The sequence below is a fragment of the Physella acuta genome, unplaced genomic scaffold (genome assembly GCF_028476545.2).
Source record: "Physella acuta isolate Inbredline_101_S28 unplaced genomic scaffold, ASM2847654v3 ptg000760l, whole genome shotgun sequence".
NCBI classification, from domain to species: Eukaryota; Metazoa; Mollusca; class Gastropoda; family Physidae; genus Physella; species Physella acuta.
The window spans coordinates 446,260-466,843 of NW_026732278.1; the positions used below are offsets into that span (position 1 = coordinate 446,260).

General features: G+C 33.4%; 2 protein-coding genes across 5 annotated transcripts; one reads left to right on the forward strand and one right to left on the reverse strand.

Annotated features, from left to right (window-relative positions):
- Positions 1-508: 508 nt before the first annotated feature.
- Positions 509-13,225, reverse strand: LOC131950394 (very-long-chain 3-oxoacyl-CoA reductase). The gene is made up of 9 exons (XM_059312507.1): positions 12,939-13,225; positions 10,970-11,016; positions 10,693-10,768; positions 9,964-10,133; positions 6,712-6,756; positions 6,469-6,585; positions 5,285-5,350; positions 1,397-1,546; positions 509-1,297 (listed from the first exon to the last, which is right to left on the reverse strand). The coding sequence occupies exons 1-9, from the start codon at positions 13,111-13,113 to the stop codon at positions 1,193-1,195; spliced, it is 951 nt and encodes a 316-aa protein (XP_059168490.1). The 5' UTR covers positions 13,114-13,225; the 3' UTR covers positions 509-1,192.
- LOC131950395 (uncharacterized) lies at positions 2,795-9,836 on the forward strand. 4 transcript variants are annotated; one of them, XM_059312508.1, is made up of 2 exons: positions 2,795-2,936; positions 7,149-9,836. In XM_059312508.1, exon 2 carries the CDS (start codon positions 7,235-7,237, stop codon positions 8,180-8,182), a length of 948 nt encoding a protein of 315 aa, XP_059168491.1. In that variant the 5' UTR covers positions 2,795-2,936; positions 7,149-7,234; the 3' UTR covers positions 8,183-9,836. The 4 variants fall into 4 exon arrangements, with proteins under 4 accessions (XP_059168491.1, XP_059168492.1, XP_059168494.1 ...); XM_059312509.1 differs by having other exon boundaries at positions 2,795-2,917; XM_059312511.1 differs by lacking the exon at positions 2,795-2,936 and adding an exon at positions 4,799-4,909.
- Positions 13,226-20,584: the final 7,359 nt, after the last annotated feature.

Genomic DNA, 20,584 nt, shown 5'->3' on the forward strand with positions numbered 1-20,584 from the left:
TGAAATTTGATAGTTAATGTGGCCCTTGGTCTGAAAAGTTTGGAGACCCCTGATTTAGGCCATTACATTTTAATGATTATTGATTCTATTTAATGTTGTTGTTTTTTTATGTAAAAGCTTTTTCTGTGATAACTTTTCATGTTTGAATTCACCCCTGAGGCAGAGATGGGTAAACTCAGAAACGTCCTACATACTCAAGTCAAGTATTCAAAACTTGAGACTTTCATGTTAGCAGCCGTGCACTCAACCATACATCCATGATGCTGTCCCATAATTCAAAAGTAAAACTTTAAAAAAAAAGAAAGTAGCATAATAATATGCTGTATGTTAAAATTAATGTATAAACAAACTTTATAACAGTACATGTATAGCACTAAATTAAATACGAAAATTAGGTATAAAATATGATATAGATTTCAAACAGCCATCAACTATCTCCAAAAATTGAAGACAAACTTGATCAAAAGCACTACTAATACTAATTAATTAAAACAAATAGAGCCTTCCATTGTTTTAAAAACTGAAACTTTATTATCTTAAGATTTTGGAGAAAAAAATACTGTATCCTTCTACACATTTTTAATATAAACATTAGCAAGTTAACAGACTTTGGCAGTGATCTGTACGACATGAACATTCTATCCCCTATTACGTATAGGTGTTGGGGTACAAGTCAATTACAAATATGATCTTTCAATTACTTTAACAATTTTCATTTTGTATGCCCTAATTCTTTCCTTTCTAGGTGATTCTAATTTTGTGTCTTCAAACATTGTATGCCTAGGACTGTTTTTAAAAGGCATGTAATTTTATCTAACTGGTCTGAAATAAAACTCTAAACAGTGCCAGTAAATGAAATTTTTAAAAATGATTTTGCTTCCAAAAATAATAAAGAACTATAAAGGAACAATGAAACTTTTATATGATCAAGCATACAACCTAAGAAGAAAAAATACTAGTTTAAAACAAACAAAACTTTTCACTAAAATTACTATCATACAAGAGCAACCATCAAGATGAAATAGAAAAAGGATGTCCAAATGCACACTTTTCTATATAAAAAGACATAATGTGCTTTCAAGTTTAATAAACTTCAAAGCACAACATTTTGAATTTTCAAAGCAGGAAATACTTAAAATACAAAAACATTAACAATCACTGTAAAGTTAAAATGATATGTTAGATTTCAAAGCTATTCTGTTTTGCTGGTAGTTGCTTTTTTCTTTAAAGCTTTGGCTCTTGTGGTGAGTAAGCTTGACTTGACAAAGTAGGTGGGCAACTTGGACACAACAATGTCCTGAAAGTTATGGATTTGATGACAGTGTGAAAAACAGTGAAAACCAAGCTAGAAAACAGATAAAATACCAGCGAGTTTTTAGAAAGCTAAAAAATGTACCTGGATCTCATGTGGCCAATAGCCTGAGGTGTGAGCCTGAAGACCCACTGTTCTGAGGGCACTCCTGACAAAAGTGCTTGGTGTGGGTACAAACAGTGAGGGGTTACGCACTTTGCTTAGCTTGCTAACCACAAAAAATGGAACTATGCACTGAAAATAAACAAGTTTGACAGAATTTGAAATTTTCATTTATATTTTATAAACCCTAAGAATCTGGGTAGTCTAAAAAATGTTTAACATGGTTATTGGTTGGTAGTAGCTTATGGACCATGACAATATAAGAATCTATATATATAATTCTCTTCTTCGAGCCGTTAGAAAACAAGCTGCAAACGCTCTCCCTACCTCCCCACCCCTACATGGTTTTAGTGAGCTGTGTTCACTCTAAATGTTTACAAGCAGAGCCAACGATTTTAAACGTAGGGGGGGGGGGGGGGGGGAGGGAAGGAAGGGGGGGGGGGGTTATGGTCCTTAACGAGCTACTTATAGTGTTTTAAAGAAATATTTTCAGTGTCAGCGTTGGTACTGTCGAATTCACAAATTATGAATTATTGAAAATTAGAAACAACTAAATAGCGGCGTATGTTATGCCGCGGGCCGGCTCGTACTGATTGTTCTCCCAATATAGGTTTGTCCTTTTTTTTTTACTAATGAAAAATATAGGTCTATTCGTATATTAATCTATACTGACAATACTTTGCTCCCCCTCATACCTAAAATGCAGTTTTGAAAATGATGAAATTATATAAATATTTGTTGAGTTGTTTCCCTTCAAAGTGGTAAATCTCAAATAAATGACAAAATAAAACTACTGTTATAGACGAATTTTTTTTACTAGATCTATGTTGATCTAATAACAAATCATTATTTAATACTGAAGATTTTTTTAGTAACGTGGGTTAAAAATTAGGTTAATTATTTAAAAACTACGACTTCACGGTATCTTCCCCTCATCACACAAATCCGTCAAAATTCCCCCCCCCCCCCCCCCCATAATTTATGGATGACCCCAAAATGTCAATTTCGTCGAATGTGAGGTCTAAAATACCGCAATATTTATTTAGGAAAGAACTGCTTTTGAAAAATTGTTAGCAATAAATAGATCTAGATCTAAATAAAATCTTTAAAAGTAAGTACTAAGTAGGCCTATATTTTTCCGTGTATTTTAGAAAAAATGGTTTTCTAATCAAAATGGTGAGATTTTAATGTAACCTCATCCAGATTGGCTATTTAATCGTGAAGAGTGAAAATGGCATACACTTTTAAAAAAAAGTTTTCTTTTTTAAGGCCTAAGCAGGTAGATCTAGATTCTAATTCTATTCTAGTCCTAATACTAATTTAGATTTTGCTCTAAGTCGAAATCTACTGAAGCCTATTTCTATTCTACATCTAGAATCTAGATCTAAATCTAGATCTTCATTGGCAAAAGAGCGAGAGAAATAAGGGGAATCACCCACAATTAGTGTAACAACACCAGAGGGAACTCGCACTGCATCGAATTATCGAAATGATGGCACAGGAGTAAGCTAGAGACTGGATAGTAAAAAATTTTAATTGTACAATATTAATATTATAGATCTAGATCTATACGTTTAGTCTGGGTACTAAAACTAAGTAATTCACATTTAGATTATAGATAGATCTAGATCTAATTCATCTGCTGATCTCTAGTCTGAGTGAGTAGGAGGGAGGAGTTAGTTCTAGATCTATGTACTATGTAGAACCTAGAATCTAGATCTAGTTAGTACTAAGTAGGCCTAGTTACTTGAGAAAGAAGTAGGCCTACAGTTATGATTATAGAAATAGGCTATATGGCAGTATTTGCCTAGGCAGTAAAACTCCATTTTAGCGAATTTTTTAGTAGGGCCTACTATTTTATTCCATGCTTCATGTTCACCTCCAGTTGAGCGTATAGTATAATGAAATGTATATTAACAACACAACCAAAAAAAAAAAAAACCCCACAAAAACGTTAGGAAAACACTAGGCCTATTTCTTTATGAACTTTTGTTTTGATTTTTGTTAATATTTTTTGTCAAAACTTGAGAAAAATCCAACATTTAAGGAGAAACTTAGATTTCCTCTAAAAGTCCATTAAGTTTGTATTGTTAAAAATATCTCGCACTCATGATACTAGATAAAAAAACATATGAACTCACAATGACCCTAAGCAATGACGTATGCTGATAAAGTCAATGTGAACTCATGGTGAACCGTTCACCATGTAGGGATTTTTTTCCCCAACGATCGCGCGCTATTTAATTGAAACTGTAATGCTGAATTATTAATTATAAATGTTTTTTTTACCTTTTCTAATTAAAACACACATTCATAAAAAATAAGTAGATCCATATCTATTGCCTACCAATCCTACTGTTTTCCTAACGTTTGTGTGTTTTGGTTGTGTTTATAATAAAATAAGCTCAACGGGAGGTGAACGTGAAGCAGCGAATAAAATACGCTAAAATGGAGTTTTACCTGCCCAGACTATAGATCTAGTTCTTAGTCTTAGATGAACTTACTACTACTTAGGGCCTTGATGTGAATCTAACTATTTAGTATTTAAGACTAAGAAGTTGAACAAGTTAGGCTATCTAAAAAAGAAAAGAAAAATTTAAGTAATTCTAGATAAGTGTAGTGTAGAATCTTATTCGAACCGGCTCTACTATTGTAAACATTCGGGGTGAACCATAGCTCACCTGACAGGTGGGGATAAGGGTGGTGTCTCGTATGGTCCCCATGAAGATAATTATATATAAAGATAATAAATAGGCCTAGATCTATGTATGTATGTAGGCCCTTGTGTCATGTACTGACATGTACACCTAGATCTAGTGTAATTTAGATTCAAATTCTATGTCCTTTCAACTTTTTTGTAATTCCTTGTCTAAATATTTCATTACATAGTTACTAGAAGATCTATTACTTAAGTTACTAAGTAGTACGAGGTCCTGATTTAGAAAATTTAGACTTTTGTTGATTTATTAGCAAGATCTAGGAGAAAGTCATAAAACACGTCTACTGCTGGTAGTAGGTCTACTTCTCCAATTTTCCCACCTCTTCTTTATGCATGAACTTCTGACCACCCCCTCTAAACATACTACTAGTTAACTACTTGGTCAAGTAACACAAAACAAACATTATTAAAATTATGCCTAGTTAGTATTCTGGGCTGTTTTTCAATGAATAAAATTATTCCTGGTAAAATTAGTTAGTATTTTACTACTGTTTTTCAATTAATAAAATGTTGAAGTAGTAGGCCTATTAAATTTAATCAATACGAACTGACCCGCGATGTAGTATACGCTGCCATCTAGTTGTTTTATTTTCTGCTTATCAGCAATTCATAATTTGTGAATTCAACACTACCCCCTCCCACCCTCCCGTTTACCCAGCCGTTACCAGACAAAGAAAAGATCTGGACAATGTATGGACAAATAAAATTTAAAAGGAGGGCCAAAAAAGGCATGCATTTTAAAAATCAAATAACAACTTATTAGCAGTATTCTAAAGGTCTGTTCTGTAGAAGACTAATAAAATGATTTGGTGTTTTCTTTGTATTATATCAGTGTCAGTTCAGTTAGTTATTGATACAAATAGTACACACTATGCCATTTTTATTATTTTTTTCAACTTGTTACCAGTATGTTTTGTTTTCTTAAACATTAAATTAAAATGGAGCTAAGAAAAACTATTACTGTTAAAATTGAAATAATGTTTGACTGTGTTGACAAGAATGTAGACAAATCCTATTGATAAAATCTTAATAATAGTAAGCGTTTTAACTACATTGTAAATATTATCCAACTCTTTCTTTAAGTTTAGAGGAAACAATAATGTTTTTACAATCCTGTGATCTATTTCCTGCAAATGTCAATGATCTCATACCTGTATAGTGATGCCTTTATCACTGTACTCTAACTGTAGAGCACTGCTAAATGTAGCTACAAAAGCCTAAAAGTGAAAATAAAAATAACATTCAGTTTATTTATATTAATGGTTAGGCAGAGAACCTTAAAAACTAAAAGCTTCCTATAAACTTCTAAAACAAAAATTCACTTAAAAGTATTGGTGAAATTATTTCAGTGGAAAAAAGTTAAGATACATAGAAAAAAAATGTAAGAATTATTCTCAAGGTCTACATAAGCAAACACATGCCAAACCATCCTGTATAAAGATCAGGTGACCACATAATCCCTGTTACCCTTGAATTCAATTAAATTAGTCACACCTATTTTATACATTCTATCAAGCTTAACACAGGAATCATTGGTAGACAGAGTTGTGTAAAACAAATAAGGTAGGGAAGAAACTTGTTATTGAATATATGCACCTGGACAACAACATTTGTTACAATGGATTCTTACAGTTTTACATAATAGGAGCAAGCTCTAATGTGTCAATGAAGAAATATATTTAAAGGTACATTGATAGAAATGTTTTAAAGGTTAGGACACTGAAAAACTGATATATTATATCACATCAAAGCAGTGGCATATGTATATATGTATATGCATACAGACCTATACATAAATATATAGTTGTAATTGGTGTGTCCGCCCCCTCCCCCCCTATATTGCCATTGGCGTGAATTTGGGCACACATTATTTTAATCCACCTATTAATTCAAGTGGGAAAAAAAGCAAAGCTTTCATAGTAAATTATTAGATGTGGTATCCCCTCACCCTGGTCTTTGATAGAAAATATTCTAATCAACTTTTTTTACCCTGTAAATTTTGCAGTTAGTATGGACCCCCCCCACCCCCACCCACCCGAGTGATAACTTTAAAGGGTTAACAGTTAAGAGGTTTATCTATATTCGGTTATTAATACAGCTAGATGTAACATTATTTTCTATATAATTAACAAGTTTGTGTTATGGTGTACTTAAAATACCCGGTGCGGTCTGCATCCCCGCCCCCATCTCGCGACTCCTCTTCATCAAGAAAGTGAACTATACAAACATCTAGGCAGTGAATAATTTTAAAGACTAATCTAAATAGATGCACAAACTGATTATTAAAATATAAAACCCAGGTAATAAGTATTAAAGAATAAATTCTAACATTTACCTTGGTGGCTGAGTAAAGTGCGAGTAGAGGGGTTGGACTATTTCCAGCACTGGAACCTAAGTTAATAATGTAGCCACATTTCTTTTTCAACATACATGGTAAGACAATTTCAGTCATCTAAAGATATAAACAGAAGTCACAGATTTTATGGCTATAAGAATACTTTAGAATTATTAAGTCCAAAATATTAGGAAGCAAAAAAAATCTTACATTGTTAAAATGTATAAATATTTTACTATTTACCTTAGCTACTGAGGTGCAGTTCATGTGTAGCATATTCTGAACAAACTGAAACAGACAACAACAGTTCAGTTATTTCTAGGACTACAAGCTTACATTTTCTAAGGAAAATAAAAACTTTTAAAAATTCTAGGTAACCGCTTAACACAACCAAGAAGGTTCAGTAATATTAGAAATTTAAATTCAGGTGGCCACTTTACTCCCCCCTCCCCCAGAGCTGCATTGACACTCCAGTACATCCCTGTCTATTGGCAGAGACAAATACACCCCTGCCTATTGGCAGAGACTAATGGCAATATAATTTATAAAGTCTATTCTCTATATATTTCTTCAACAAAAATATTAAACTATCACTATCAAAACTTATTTTAACTGAAGATTATTGCTAATTAAAATAAATTTGAGTAATAATTGTTTTACACATTTTTGTTATGTTCCAGGCAAACAACATGACAAAATCTACCTGGAAGTGAAAGCAAATATTTAACTGCACAAGTTTTTGAAGTAAAACAATAAAAGACCAAGAATGTTTTTTTTTAAGCCACAAAACCCCTTGAGAAAAGGTAGAAAATCTGGGATGAGCACAATATTTCGACCCAAAAAGTCTAGGATTGTTATATTCTTTCTTATAATAATTTTGTCCTTGTTTAAACAAGAATCTCGCAATTTAATACTAAAACCTATTTGGCCAAAGGCATGGCAGCCAGTCAGCACATTACAAGTGCTCAAAATAATGTTTTTTACAGAACCACCAAAGAATGTAACCAGTATTGAATGTTCAAATGAAAAATCTCGCCCAGCATTATCTGATGTACATAATAACGAACAATGTGTACAAGCTCAAAATCTCAAGTATGACAAAATTGACATTCAAAGTATTGATGCCTTATTTCGCCCTACAATGACCTCATCAGAGAGATGTGAAATTATATCCTTATTTAAGATGCTTGCAGCCTTGTTATCAAAAGCAAACATAAATTTTTTCCTGGTCCATGGCTCTTTACTAGGAGCGTACCGACACCATGGCTTCATTCCCTGGGATGATGACATTGATATCACGGTCAATGCTACTCAGTGGGAGAATGTGCGTGATGTACTCTCATGTGTGGAGGGTTATGAACTTTCCATCAATCCCAACATGCATTGGAAATTTTTCAAAAAAGATTCTCATTTTCCTTTCATAGATATCTTTTTCTTCACAGAGGATGCTAACTATGTTTGGGCCTTAACTCATTACGTCAATAAAAGCCTGACCTACAAGAAGACACTTGTCTTCCCACTAAGTCATGGGCCTTTTGAGGATTTTCTTGTCCCTCTCCCAGGTAAACTTGAGGCCCTTACCCTAACGGAATATGACCCTGATTACTGTCAGTCCCCAAGTCTGTGCCATAAAAATCATGTGTCATACAAGGTGATGAAAACTGTTCTATGCTCTACTATACCTGGGTACCAAATGTACAACCTACGTCAGTAATTATCTAATTATCATTGAGCATGTAAAGCTGTCTATTTTTACAGCAGTTATTCTTTGAAGTTGAAACTATGAATCTGAATTATTGGATGATATTAACAAAAAGAAAAATCCTGCAGTGTTAAAGTCTATATATCTATTAATTTAACAAGCTGAGTATTACCATAACCAGTATTATTTTATTGTTGGAGTTACGTGTTATAAAATAGAATCAAAGCATTAATAACAAAACCAAAAGAACATTTTAAAACTAATTTACATTGATTGCAAAGTAAAACCTGTATCAGCATTATTAATTATAACATTTTGAAGATACAAATATTTTTATTTAATATTAACTACATGAATAACATGAAATGCAAGTTAAGATTTTTTTTTTAAATTATATTTTGTTTTTAGTTATTTCCTTTTCTTTTACCTTTTACTTCACTTTCTCAATACCCCTTTCTATATCTATGATCATATACAGCACTTAAAAGCATCTTTACTAAACATTTCACCAACATTTAGAAAATAATTACACTTACACCTCAACTTAATCAAATGAAACTGTCACATTATCTAATGTAAATATCTGCATTTGAGGATGATGATCTCACATAGAATAATATAGATGTAGGTCTGGCTGTGTGCCATTGGTAAGCTTTTGAAGCTGTGTCTTAGTCTCTTTTATGTTGATCTAATAGCTGCTAAGCTTACATTTGGCAGGTAGATTTTGTGTGTGATGTTTATTCAATTTTTCTTTGTGATAATTGAAGGGTGTAAAAAAAAAAGATCCAGCACAGTAGATATTATAACGGAAAGTGCTCATTCTGCTATATTATCTTAACTTTTTCACAATCAAAAACTGGATATAATAGCAAACCTACTTAAAATCACAGCAAATATGTTTGTGCAGAAAAAAAGCTATCCGGTGATGATGAAAACTTTTATAGTAACCAGCAATTTATAATGTGTAAGCCTATTTTATTTCTGAAATACAAATGACATTCAACTTATTGTGAATGTAGCTCCTGACATTTCCCTTTAATATAGTTACACTAAAGGTCTCTGAAAAGCATAAATAATATTTAAATAAAAACAATTTAGGCTGTTTAATATTAAACTTACTGATCTGATTACAAATTTCCAAAATAAATTTTTTACAAAACTTATTTGTTTTTTTCAGGTCACATTGCTTATTAGTTTTGTGTACTTGCTTTTTTACAAGTTAATGAAAGCTAAACTAGTTTTTTCTAGTTCTCCTTGTATTTGTTTTTTGCCTAGTCACCCTAAGGGCCATACTTTACAATCTAATCACATTTATACTATACCTGTATTTATATATTTAGCATGTTTTAAGCTTTAAGTACAAATTATTTTTTTGAATGCTCACTGAATTTGTGTTTTTTGAAATTTTAATAATTACTCTTATAACATGATCTACAGTAATCTCATTTTGTCATTGGAAGTGCAAATTAAAATTTTAAACTGCTAGGTATGTTGTTTTGAAAAGCTGATGTGTTCAATTTATGAATAATTAGGCTACTAATTAGTTTGATTGAAAAAAATGTGTGTGCCATTTTACTTTGAGTGAAACCAATAGATTTTGTATTGTAAACTGAGAAAATTAATTAATTATGTATTGAGATGGTTTAGCAATTAAAATGGTCTGAATTTATTTAAAAGAAACTGAGTGTCTGTTAAGTTTTTTTTCTTTAACTAACCTGAAAATTAAAACCACTACAAATAGTTTGGAATTAATTAACAAAAAAACGTTGCAGTTTTAAAAATTGAAAGCTTACATTAGGTGAATTGACATCTCCAAAGTACTCAGGGTGCTCGTATGACATGCCCACATTGTTGACCAACACACCAATGTCCAGACTGGCCAACTGAGATTTGATGTCCTCATATATGTTGCCTTGAGTAAAGTCTGCGGCAATAACTTGAGTGATAACTTTGTATTTCTCCTCTGAAACAAAATTATATATGTTCCAAATTGTTAAAAGTACAATCAACACTGAGGAACTGTGTGTGGTTGGTGGGCTGGACAAAATGGTAAAGTCTATGCCAATAGTGGTCATACAATTCATTTGTCTAGTGCCAATATCTCATGGGCTAGTTTGAATGGGTCGTTTTGTCACTGGCCATTTTGACAGTGCACCCAGAGGTAGAAATACTTTAAGTTTAAGTCAGACCTTATTATAAATACCAATTAATACCATAGGAGATGAGTGACCCAAACTGTTGCAGAGGGTCACCTTTAATCGTAGAATGGTATCAAGTGATTGTTCTCATAATGTGTCACAAGATGTAACAATAATAACATGCTGCTTGTATATATGCAAAAATTAATAAACTGATTATTACGCATGTTTGGTCAGCATTTTTAATGCATCTTAATCCAACAATAGTTTTAGTTTTAGAACTATCTTAAATGTTTGTCAGAAAAAGTCAGTGAGTTGAATTATCACCAAGCACTGGAGATATTAAAAGCAGATAGCTTGAATGAAAAATGTACAAGTTCTGACCTATTTCCTTTGCCACTTCTGTCAACTTAGATATAGTCCTGCTAATCAACACAACATTAAGGCCCTTTGCAGCAAGCTGTGAAGAAAATTATCGTAAAATAAAATATTTTTTTAAGTTACAATATAAAAAAACACGTTTTACAAGCATAAATAAATTTTAAAAAGTAATGCATCAGCAGATAATTACAAATGAGGCTTGTTATTTATGTTTTAAACATGCTTTCTAGACCTATTTTATACTTATTAAATGCACAATCAAATCAAATTCAACACCTACTTGTTCTGCGTAAGCTTTGCCAATGCCATCTGTACTGCCAGTAATTACTAATTAAAAGAAAAATTGAGAAAAAAAAACAACGTATAGGCTGAATCATTAAAATTTCACTAGTCCACTCTATGAGATTCAAATAAAGCATTAGGCCTAACTAAAAATTTCCACTAAATCTAAATACAGTGGTAGACAGCTTGTCGGCTTAACTGAAAGTCTTGAGTTCGGATCATGGGCTCAAGTCTGTAGAGCATTCCTGAGTTCACCCAGCTCTGATGAGTACCTGACTCACATTGATTAGGGAAATACAGGTGTTGGGCTAAGTACCATCCCCCTTTGCTCAGTTTGCCCTTTTTAGTGGTCTTTAAAAATTTATGCCGAGGTAATTGAAACAGATAACGGTAATCTATCGCTCTAGGTGTGTAAAATCGGCAGAGGCTAGTAATGTGCGAAAAGGTTGCCTCATTGTTAAGGCTTTAATAGAAGTATATTGTGATATATTTGTGTCAAATATTATAGATAAGTGAATAATAAACCAAAATCAATGGCTAAATATATCAATATAAGCCAGAGATGAACTTTAAAAAGCAGTGTTTGCGAGCAAAATTTGCTATATAAACAGCAGATATTTGTAAAATAGAGTGGCTTCCCCTGAATCTGCGCTATAAGTTTACGAAAAAAAAACTTAAACAAGATGGCTGCTATAGTAAATGAGACAGGTTGCATCTGATGAAAACTTCGCTAATCTTTATTTTTTACTGAGAAGTTTTAATCCCATTGTTTAAAAACAGGTAGATCTACATTATTGAAACTTTGAAACATTTTTGTAAATTTCAAAACATAACTCCTCCTAAAAATGTGAAATAGGCCTAATTATTAAAATTTAAGGAATCGACTGTTCTTATCATTACTAGTCTCTCACTCTGCCGATTTTATGTAGGCTGCCTCAATGGTAAAACTCCATTTTAGCGTATTTTATTCTCTGCTTCTTGTTTACCTCCAGTTGAGCGTATTTTATTATAATAACCAAAACACACCAAAACATTAGGAAAACACGATTTATTTATTTGTATTGTATTTTTGTTTTAATTTTAACAAATGAATATTTAAAAAAAAAGAGACTGACTTTGTTTTAGATCTTGATAATTTTAAATTTACTTTTGTCAAAACTTGAGAAAAATCCAAATTTAGAATATTGAATGTGCTATGTTCGTGTGTCAGTTAGAATTTTCATGGCAATGGGTGAAGTACGTTTCAAACATAACTCACAATTGCAAGGGGGTTAAGTTTGTATTGTTACAAGTGTCTCCCAGGCATGATACTATAAAATAAATAAACATTTATGAACTTACAATGACCCCAAAACTGAGGCCAACACAATTTCAAACAGCTATTGCCCGAGCTATGATGTATGCTGGTAACTAAAGTAAATGTAAACTCATTGTGAACCCGCGACCGTGTAAGGATTTTTCTCCCGCTGATGATCACACAATATTTAATTGGAACAGTTCTAATGCTTTTTAATGTTGTTTTTTTTACCTTTTCTAATTAAAAATCATGTTCATAAAAAAAAAGTAGATCTAGTGTTTTCTTAACATTTTTGAGTGTTTCTGTTGTGTTTATAATAAAATACGCTCAACTGGAGGTGAACGTGAAGCGGGAATAAAATACGCTAAAATGGAGGTTTACCGCCTACAACTATAGATATTAGATAAAGAAAGATTTATCGTTAAACGCTGAGTAATCTAAGAAGATTACGAAGATAAACTACTAGTGTACTAGATTCTAGACCTTTCTAGCTAGAGTAGACTAGACTAGATCTAGATTACTCCTACTCTACTAGATCTACTTCATGATCATCTCTCCATTCTCCATGTTTTTGGGCTTGAACGGGGTTCATTCTGCTAGTAACAAAGAGTCGACTCGAAATATCGAGCTTTCATTGCATTCATTAATTTTTCATTACAGCGATTGTTACCTGCCCATGATCCGGCTTTCTTTAGATCTCCAGATAGTGGAAACACTCGAGATAAAAAGTGAACACTTAAAAATCGAAACAGCCCAACTGCTACTTTGAAAGCTAAGAAGCCTATAGTTAAGGCTCCAATAAGTCCAAATATCTCAGACGAGCTACCAAAATATTGCTTAATCATTTTTACTAAAGCAAAGTTAGATTTGAATCAACTCCTGCGTAGATATAAAACAAAATCGCGAATGCTCCTTTCGATTTACAAATGCGTGAGTTGTTTCGCTTTAACGCGTGACGCTGTTGGGTTGTCAAGATAAGCTTCGGACTAAATATACAGTATTAGAATACATTCGACTTTTAAATTTTCATCGCCCTCGGGGTCTGTTTCAACATGCACTCACAATTTAACACACTGACTCACATGCAACTGAAACTTTAGCAAACCAAGGTTGTTTTCCCCCTAACTTCCTATTTACCAGTGTGTACACCCAGACTAATAAATAAATAAATAATACAATATAATAAACAAATCTAAGTTCGATCTAAGGGGCGGGGTATGTGGTTTAAGATATATCTCAGCGCCCACACATCACTTCACACAAATAAAAAATGAATTTAAAAAACTGGACAAATATTTGAGAAAAATGTTCTCATGTAAATATTTTTATACAAGTCGTTATGCTCCTCATATATTAGTGTATTTTAAATGGAAGTACTAACACAGACAAAGCTCATTATCATAATTAACTTGCCTGTATGGAATATGCACTGATACTACATATAAATGACGGTTAATTAAGCTATATTACACTACACGCGTGCATTTTTCGTTCGTTAAATATAGTCTAATTATTCTAAACGTTCTTCATAAAACTACAGCGCACGGAAGGTCGGCGTTGCTAGGTTCTTATAATGTTCGCTTGACAAAGAGATATTTTTCCTTCTTCTTGGTCCTTAATTTTTAATGATTGTAGGAAAAAAAGTCACACGAAAAAAAAACACAGGAAAAAAACACAGAAAAAAGTCACAGGAAAAAAGTCACAGGAAAAAAAGACACAAAATATATTTGTATGAAATGTGTTAATACTTTTATGTATTAAATATTCAGAAAGTGCAAATCAACTTACGATTAATTAAATGTAATGTGTGTATACGCATAGTAATATTTATTAAAAAATATTTTGTATGAAGTGCGTAGGTAATTCCGTTATAGGCCTATGGGGTCATCCATAAATAACGTCACACTCGTAGGGGGGAGGGGGTCCGTAATTTTGTGACGATGTGTGATGAGGGGAGGGGGGGTCAGATGTTGCGACGTCGCACTTATGCATTATAAAGAAGCAATGTTAGAAAACGAATTTTAGACGTTATTTCGCGTTTTAGATAACTGTTTTAATAAATTGTAATAGTTTAGACAAGATTTTAGAAAAATATCGATGTTTAAAAAAAATTCATCTGCAATTTTGAGGGGGGTTGTAGGTTGAGGTGTGCCGTCATTTTAGGGGGGGGGGTCTGGCTTTTTGTGACGACGTATGACGAAGGGGAGGGGGGAAGCAAACTTTCCATTAACCTTCCCCCACCTCCTGTATAGGCTTAATATAGGCATTTATCTGTCTGTCTGTCTGTCTGTCTGTCTGTCTGTCTGTCTGCCTGCCTGCCTGCCTGCCTGTCTGTCTGTCTGTCTGTCTGTCTGTCTGTCTGTCTGTCTGTCTGTCTGTCTGTCTGTCTGTCTGTCTGTCTGTCTGTCTGTCTGTCTGTCTGTCTGTCTGTCTGTCTGTCTGTCTGTCTGTCTGTCTGTCTCTATCCATTGATCGAACCCCACCCCCTTGTGCCAACTTAAGTCACCAAATTTTACCATAGCAAAAAAAAAATTAACACTACCGCTAATAGGTTTGAAAACTCCCCGAAAGATCCTGGGATCGAGATTGTCGGACAAAATAAAAACAAATACCCGTGCACAGATCTGTGGAGCTAGACAAAGCAGGAGTCTATGGCAGCGCTGACCACAAGGGGGAAGTGGCGCTGGGTCGGGCACCCGCTGTGTTACACTGAGACAAATGCGACATGTGAGTGGAAGCCGCTGGGGAGGCACAAGATAGGGCGCCTAAATCATACATGAAGGGGGAGGATATCATAGGAAACTGCAAAACACACAGCCGGGGAGCGGACAAAGTGGAAGATAATGGTTGAGGCCATTTGCTCCACATGGAGTAAAGAGGACTAAGGCGGGTTTTCAGCAACATGAGTTTTGACAAAATCAATACATACAAAAGGTGAAGTGTTTATAGATTTAAATAATACTAATTAATATACAAACATTAAACTATTAAAACATTTATTAAAATACCGTTAATATAAAGTTTTAAAATGGACGTGAAAATAAAAACGTATTTCACATGGAGTTGACTTTTTTTTTTCGAAATTCTTTTCTGTCATATAAGGTTTTGTAAATTATGCGAACTTCAGAACGAGCAAAACATTTGTGTTAAAAGCGTCTAGCAAATACACGCGTTTTACTGCTGTTAATTCCATGAAACATCTGTGTACGGTAGGAGATAAGGAAACGGCAAAAAGGAATTCGCAAAGTCAAGGATACACTAATTTATATGCTAGGCAGAGGTGAAGGCTTTTACAGCCTTGTACTGAATTCAGTTTAAAGTATGCTCTAATATCTTTCTACATATATATATATATATATATATATATATATATATATATATATATATATATATATATATATATATATATATGCGCCTGTTTTTCTTATCAGAGGCTGGTACCACCCGCTTTCATTAGCAGCCGATACTTGAAGCGTCTAATCCTACAATGCCTTAACTAAAAGTGACAGTTTGCAGTCTAATCGGCCGCAACATCAATCGCTAGTTTTGGCCTACTAATTAATATATACCAGTGTTCTTGTTGTTACAACAATCGTAACATAGCCTATTATTATATACTGTACCTGCACCTGGACATTCGCTGCATAAAGATAGTGCTAAGGTGTAAAAAAATAATGAGGCAGAATAGATTTCATTTACTGTATAAAAAAAACAAATGGTAGCTGCAGTGAGGTTAATGTAATTAGTAATAAAACAGGTAGTATTAGTTACCTCACAAGTTAAAGACAGTTACAAGTACTATGGACGTTTCGACCCAAGGTCTTCGTCAGCACACAACAGTGTGATTACAGATTAGACAAATAAAGACAAACAGTAACACATTTTTTGACTGTCTTTAACTTGTGAGGTAACTAATACTACCTGTTTTATTACTATTTACTGTATAATAAGCACCGACTTAAGTTTAGATTAAAAATTAATAATACTTTATACATTAATACTACAAGTAATAGTGTCAAACTTTCATGGTACCAATTCAATAAGACAGGAGCCTCATCGATGTTTGAAGACCCTTATTGTATGACCTGTTTCACTGTTTGTCTGGAATATTGGTTTACACTATTTTATCTGGAGCCCTAATGTCAGAAACTGTAACTCTACATCACATCGGAATGTTAAACAATGGCGTCATTATGTCGAGTGATACAAGGTGCTGACCCCCCCCCCCCCCCCCTACAACTTCTATACGTATTCTATATTAAAACTAGTCATCTTGGTATAATCCCCACCCTGATGCTGTCACACTGTGCCTAATGATGTTTTAGATTTATAACTTTAAAATATTAATTAAAGTTGCTGGAAATAGGACTTCTCATTTAAATTAACATTTTTTTTTTGTGTCACCCCCTGAATGGTTTCACCCGTAGGGGTCGCCACCACCCGCCCCTATTTGTGATATTAATGGACTTTAGTTTCCTATGTTTAACGCGAATATAGCGCCACTTCCCCTACCTAATGTACCTTTATTTATCTGTTCGGCTTACGGAGTTTTAAATCCCCCTCTGTACAAAGCGCATTGCCTTGACAGATGACGTCAAGTTAATAGAAAACAGATCACATTCTTCCAATGTCTTCCTCATTCCTTCCATGTTGGATGACGTCACTTCATGGTATGTTGTTAGACCTGGCTTTAAACTTTGAGTATGAAAATTTGAGGACGTACGTCATGATTTTACAGTTTTAAACAAGGTCTAATTATCACTAGAACTTGGGACAATTATTAAGATAGTGAAATCTTTATTTAGATACTTTTATGGTAAAAAAACTTAGGAAGTATATTCAGATATTCTAGGTGTTAGGATATACATAGATCTATTCACTATTTTACAGTCGTACATTCCTCAAAGTTTGTACTACTTTAATGACAATTTACTACTGTTCTGTAAGAGTCAGCCTAAACCCAAACAATCATTTCATCCCATATTTAATTTGAGTTGTTTCGACCACTGTCTGTACTTTGTGTTGTAACCATTGTAAGCAATGTTACTCCACTGTTACAAACTGGCATTTGCTTCAGCAGTGTGCTTGCATTTTTAAGAAAATCTTGGTTTATCTTAAAACTAATATCAGAACTAAATAAACTGTCGTTCTTTGTTCTGTAGGGCTTCAAGAATTCGGGCAAATACCTGTTCCAGTTCAAAGCATGATGTAATCATCATTGATGATTAGTAATTAGTACTACATTGGTCTAGTGGAGTGGTCTAGTGGACTGGATACTGGACTGGTCTACTAGACTGGTCCACAAGATTGGTCTATGATGAGGGTAAGGCACATTCTAGCCGACACGCCAACTTGCGTGGCACGGATAGATGGGCAACAGCTGACCTGATCAATGAAGATCATTCAAACAAACATGTTCTAACTGGAACAAATGAACTCCGCTTGCTTAAACACAACTATTTAATTGAACTTGCTTTAAAGATACCAGCACAGAAGCTTATTAAGTTAAACCCAAAATCCATAATTATTATAGTAGATAAAACAAAAGATGTTTTAACATTGTATTCAATATGTGCAATAAAAATAAGTTTGTACCATTAAGTTTTATTTCATTTGGTGAACACCTCACAAGATACACTAATACATTTACATCAAAGGAATCAGAACATGGGTACATTTTAAAACACTAGTGTCATTTTATTGTCAAATTATTAAAGTTTAAAAAATGGAATTTAAAAAAAAAACGGCTCCAGTCCAACAAACTATTAAAATTTATTATATTTTTATAAATTAAAATTTAAAAAATTGTTTCATTTGACAGTGTTTTCATGACTATTAAGAAGCATAAGCCACGGTAATATGTCTAGTAAGGGGCAAAACCCTTGAAAGACTGATTTTAAAATAAATTTGTGACTGTTAGAACTATTACATAAATAGAAGATGCTTCTTTCCGGGCATTAAAGGCTAACCTCCCACAATAATACATAATAATCATTAAAAAAGTTTTAAAAAACCCACGTTTTCTGATTGAACTAAAAAGTAGAAAATAAATGCTATAGGCCCTACATCACAATAATGCAAGCGATCACTCTACTATAAGCGATCAAAAACGTGGGTCGCCGAAGTAAAAGTTATATTACTATTGATTAGATAATACTATTGACTTTTATTAGGGAGCTTGTAGAGAGTCAACAGTATTAGAAACTGTAAGAAAATCACGGCGCCCCACGTTTTTGCTCGCTTATAGTAGAGTGATCGCTTGCATTATTGTGATGTAGGGCCTATAGCATTTATTTTCTACTTTTTAGTTCAATCAGAAAACGTGGGTTTTTTAAAACTTTTTTAATGATTATTATTTTCTACTTTTTAGTCTTTGTCTGTTTGTTTGCATTAAAATCTTGCTATCGATTTTATCTTTTCACTTTTTTTGGGTAAACGAAGACAACTCGTAAAAAGACAACTCGTAAAAAGACAACTCGTAAAAAGACAACTCGTAAAAAACACGTTGTTTGAATACGTTACTGACTAGAACACATAGATTTGAACCCGTGTCGAGTGGGATAGCAATCGTGTGCCCAACCACTCGACCATATCGTCTCCCCCAAACTGGCCTACCTCCTGTAAGTTTAAACTTGGTTCAAGCTAAATTCTCTGCCCCTAAGCCTGTGGCGACATGTGATCGTTCGCTTCACTGCGCGCGAGGTACGCGTCGCTGGTTTTTTTTCTAATGGCTAGCAGAGGATAATTATATATATAGATTATATAGCGGTCTAAAATGCTCAATAAAATGTTTCCATTGATCAATTTAGTAATAATAACAATTGAATATTCAATGGTCATCCAAAAGAAAGCTTCCCTGAAAATTTCAGCGCGCTAGCTAACTGGGAAGTGCCAGAAATTTCGATCGCAAGATTTGATTGGAAAGACAAACAGAGAAAGCAAGTTAAAGAAAACGTGGGAAAATATGAGACAATGTCAGTTTTGGTATACCCAGAAATATATACACGGACAAGACATATGAAACGACAGTTGAAACTCATAAATATATCGAAAACACAATTTAAAAAAAACAACTAGTCAAACACGCAGGCAGGCACGCAAACGGGCACACGGGCACACATAAATTACAATGTGTTTAAAGTATTTAGTCTCCTTAGAACGTTACAATTTGATAGCTATAATAGGAGTTATCTCCCTCTCTTACTGCAGTTCATGTCTGTGTAACTGTTGGGGCACAAAATAAAATACGTCTTTGTCAGCAAAATTCACGAGCATAACAGGCAAAATTCACGAGCAGCCCACTATAGCTAATCAAATGTGAGATATAACTTGGTTACACTTGATTAGGACTACCAAACACAACTCTGCTAAAAACTTAAGATTAGACACGGCATATACGAATAAAACCTTTTTGACTTAAAACATTTTTCAATATAGTTTAAAATAAATCTGAAATGATTGACAATTTAAAAATAAACCGGGAGTGATCTCCCCTAAACTTTCTCGAATATTCTTATATAAAATAACAGGGGATGGAAACTCGGGCTATAGACATGATTTTTAATCCATTTTAAATACTTAAAGTTTTAAAAATAGAATAAAATCTCCTAGACAAATTAATTGCACACCAAGTGAACGCAAATAAAAAAAAGCGCATAATAGTGCGCAATATTATTAAAATTTACATTAGTTTTTTGAGAAATCGGAAGTAGCGTAAATTACTATTTCCAGTCAACGGAAATTACTCAAAATTTCACAGAAGGTAGAGAATTAGATCTTTTACTTACATGTGAAATTTCATTTATCTATCTGAAATAGTACTCAAGTTATAGGCTTTTAAAAAATTCAAAGTAGGAAAAGTACCACTTCCGGTTATCGGAAATCGCTCAAAAGTTGATACGGATCTACGATTTTGATAAAATACTTATATATGAAATTACATCAACCTAGCTGTAACGGTACTCAAGTTATCGTGTTTACACACGGACAGACAGACAGACAGACAGACACACACACACAGACACACAGACATACGGACAAGATTGCAAAATTATGTTTTTCCGTATCAGTGAGGTGTAAAACGTCGAGATTTATAAAAATCTCGATTTTTTTTTTGCATGATTACAAGACTTTCTCTATACTTCGTATATACGAGAAAGTAAAAAAGTATATTAATTATTAATCGTAAACAGTACTGTCAATATACCCGAAAACAGGGTTCTAATTAAAAATAAACCGGTAGTGATCTCCCCTAAACTTTCTCGAATATTCTTATATAAAACAACAAGGGGATGGTAACTGGGGATATAGTTATGA

Coding starts and splice junctions, on each gene's coding strand:
- LOC131950395 (XM_059312508.1), top strand. CDS start 7,235: ATGTTTTTTTTTAAGCCACAAAACCCCTTGAGAAAAGGTAGAAAATCT.
- LOC131950394 (XM_059312507.1), bottom strand. CDS start 13,113: ATGATTAAGCAATATTTTGGTAGCTCGTCTGAGATATTTGGACTTATT. Junction 10,134..10,692: donor AGAAGTGGCAAAGGAAATAG/GTCAGAACTTGT, acceptor ATTTTGTTTCAG/AGGAGAAATACAAAGTTATC. Junction 1,298..1,396: donor ATTGGCCACATGAGATCCAG/GTACATTTTTTA, acceptor CATAACTTTCAG/GACATTGTTGTGTCCAAGTT.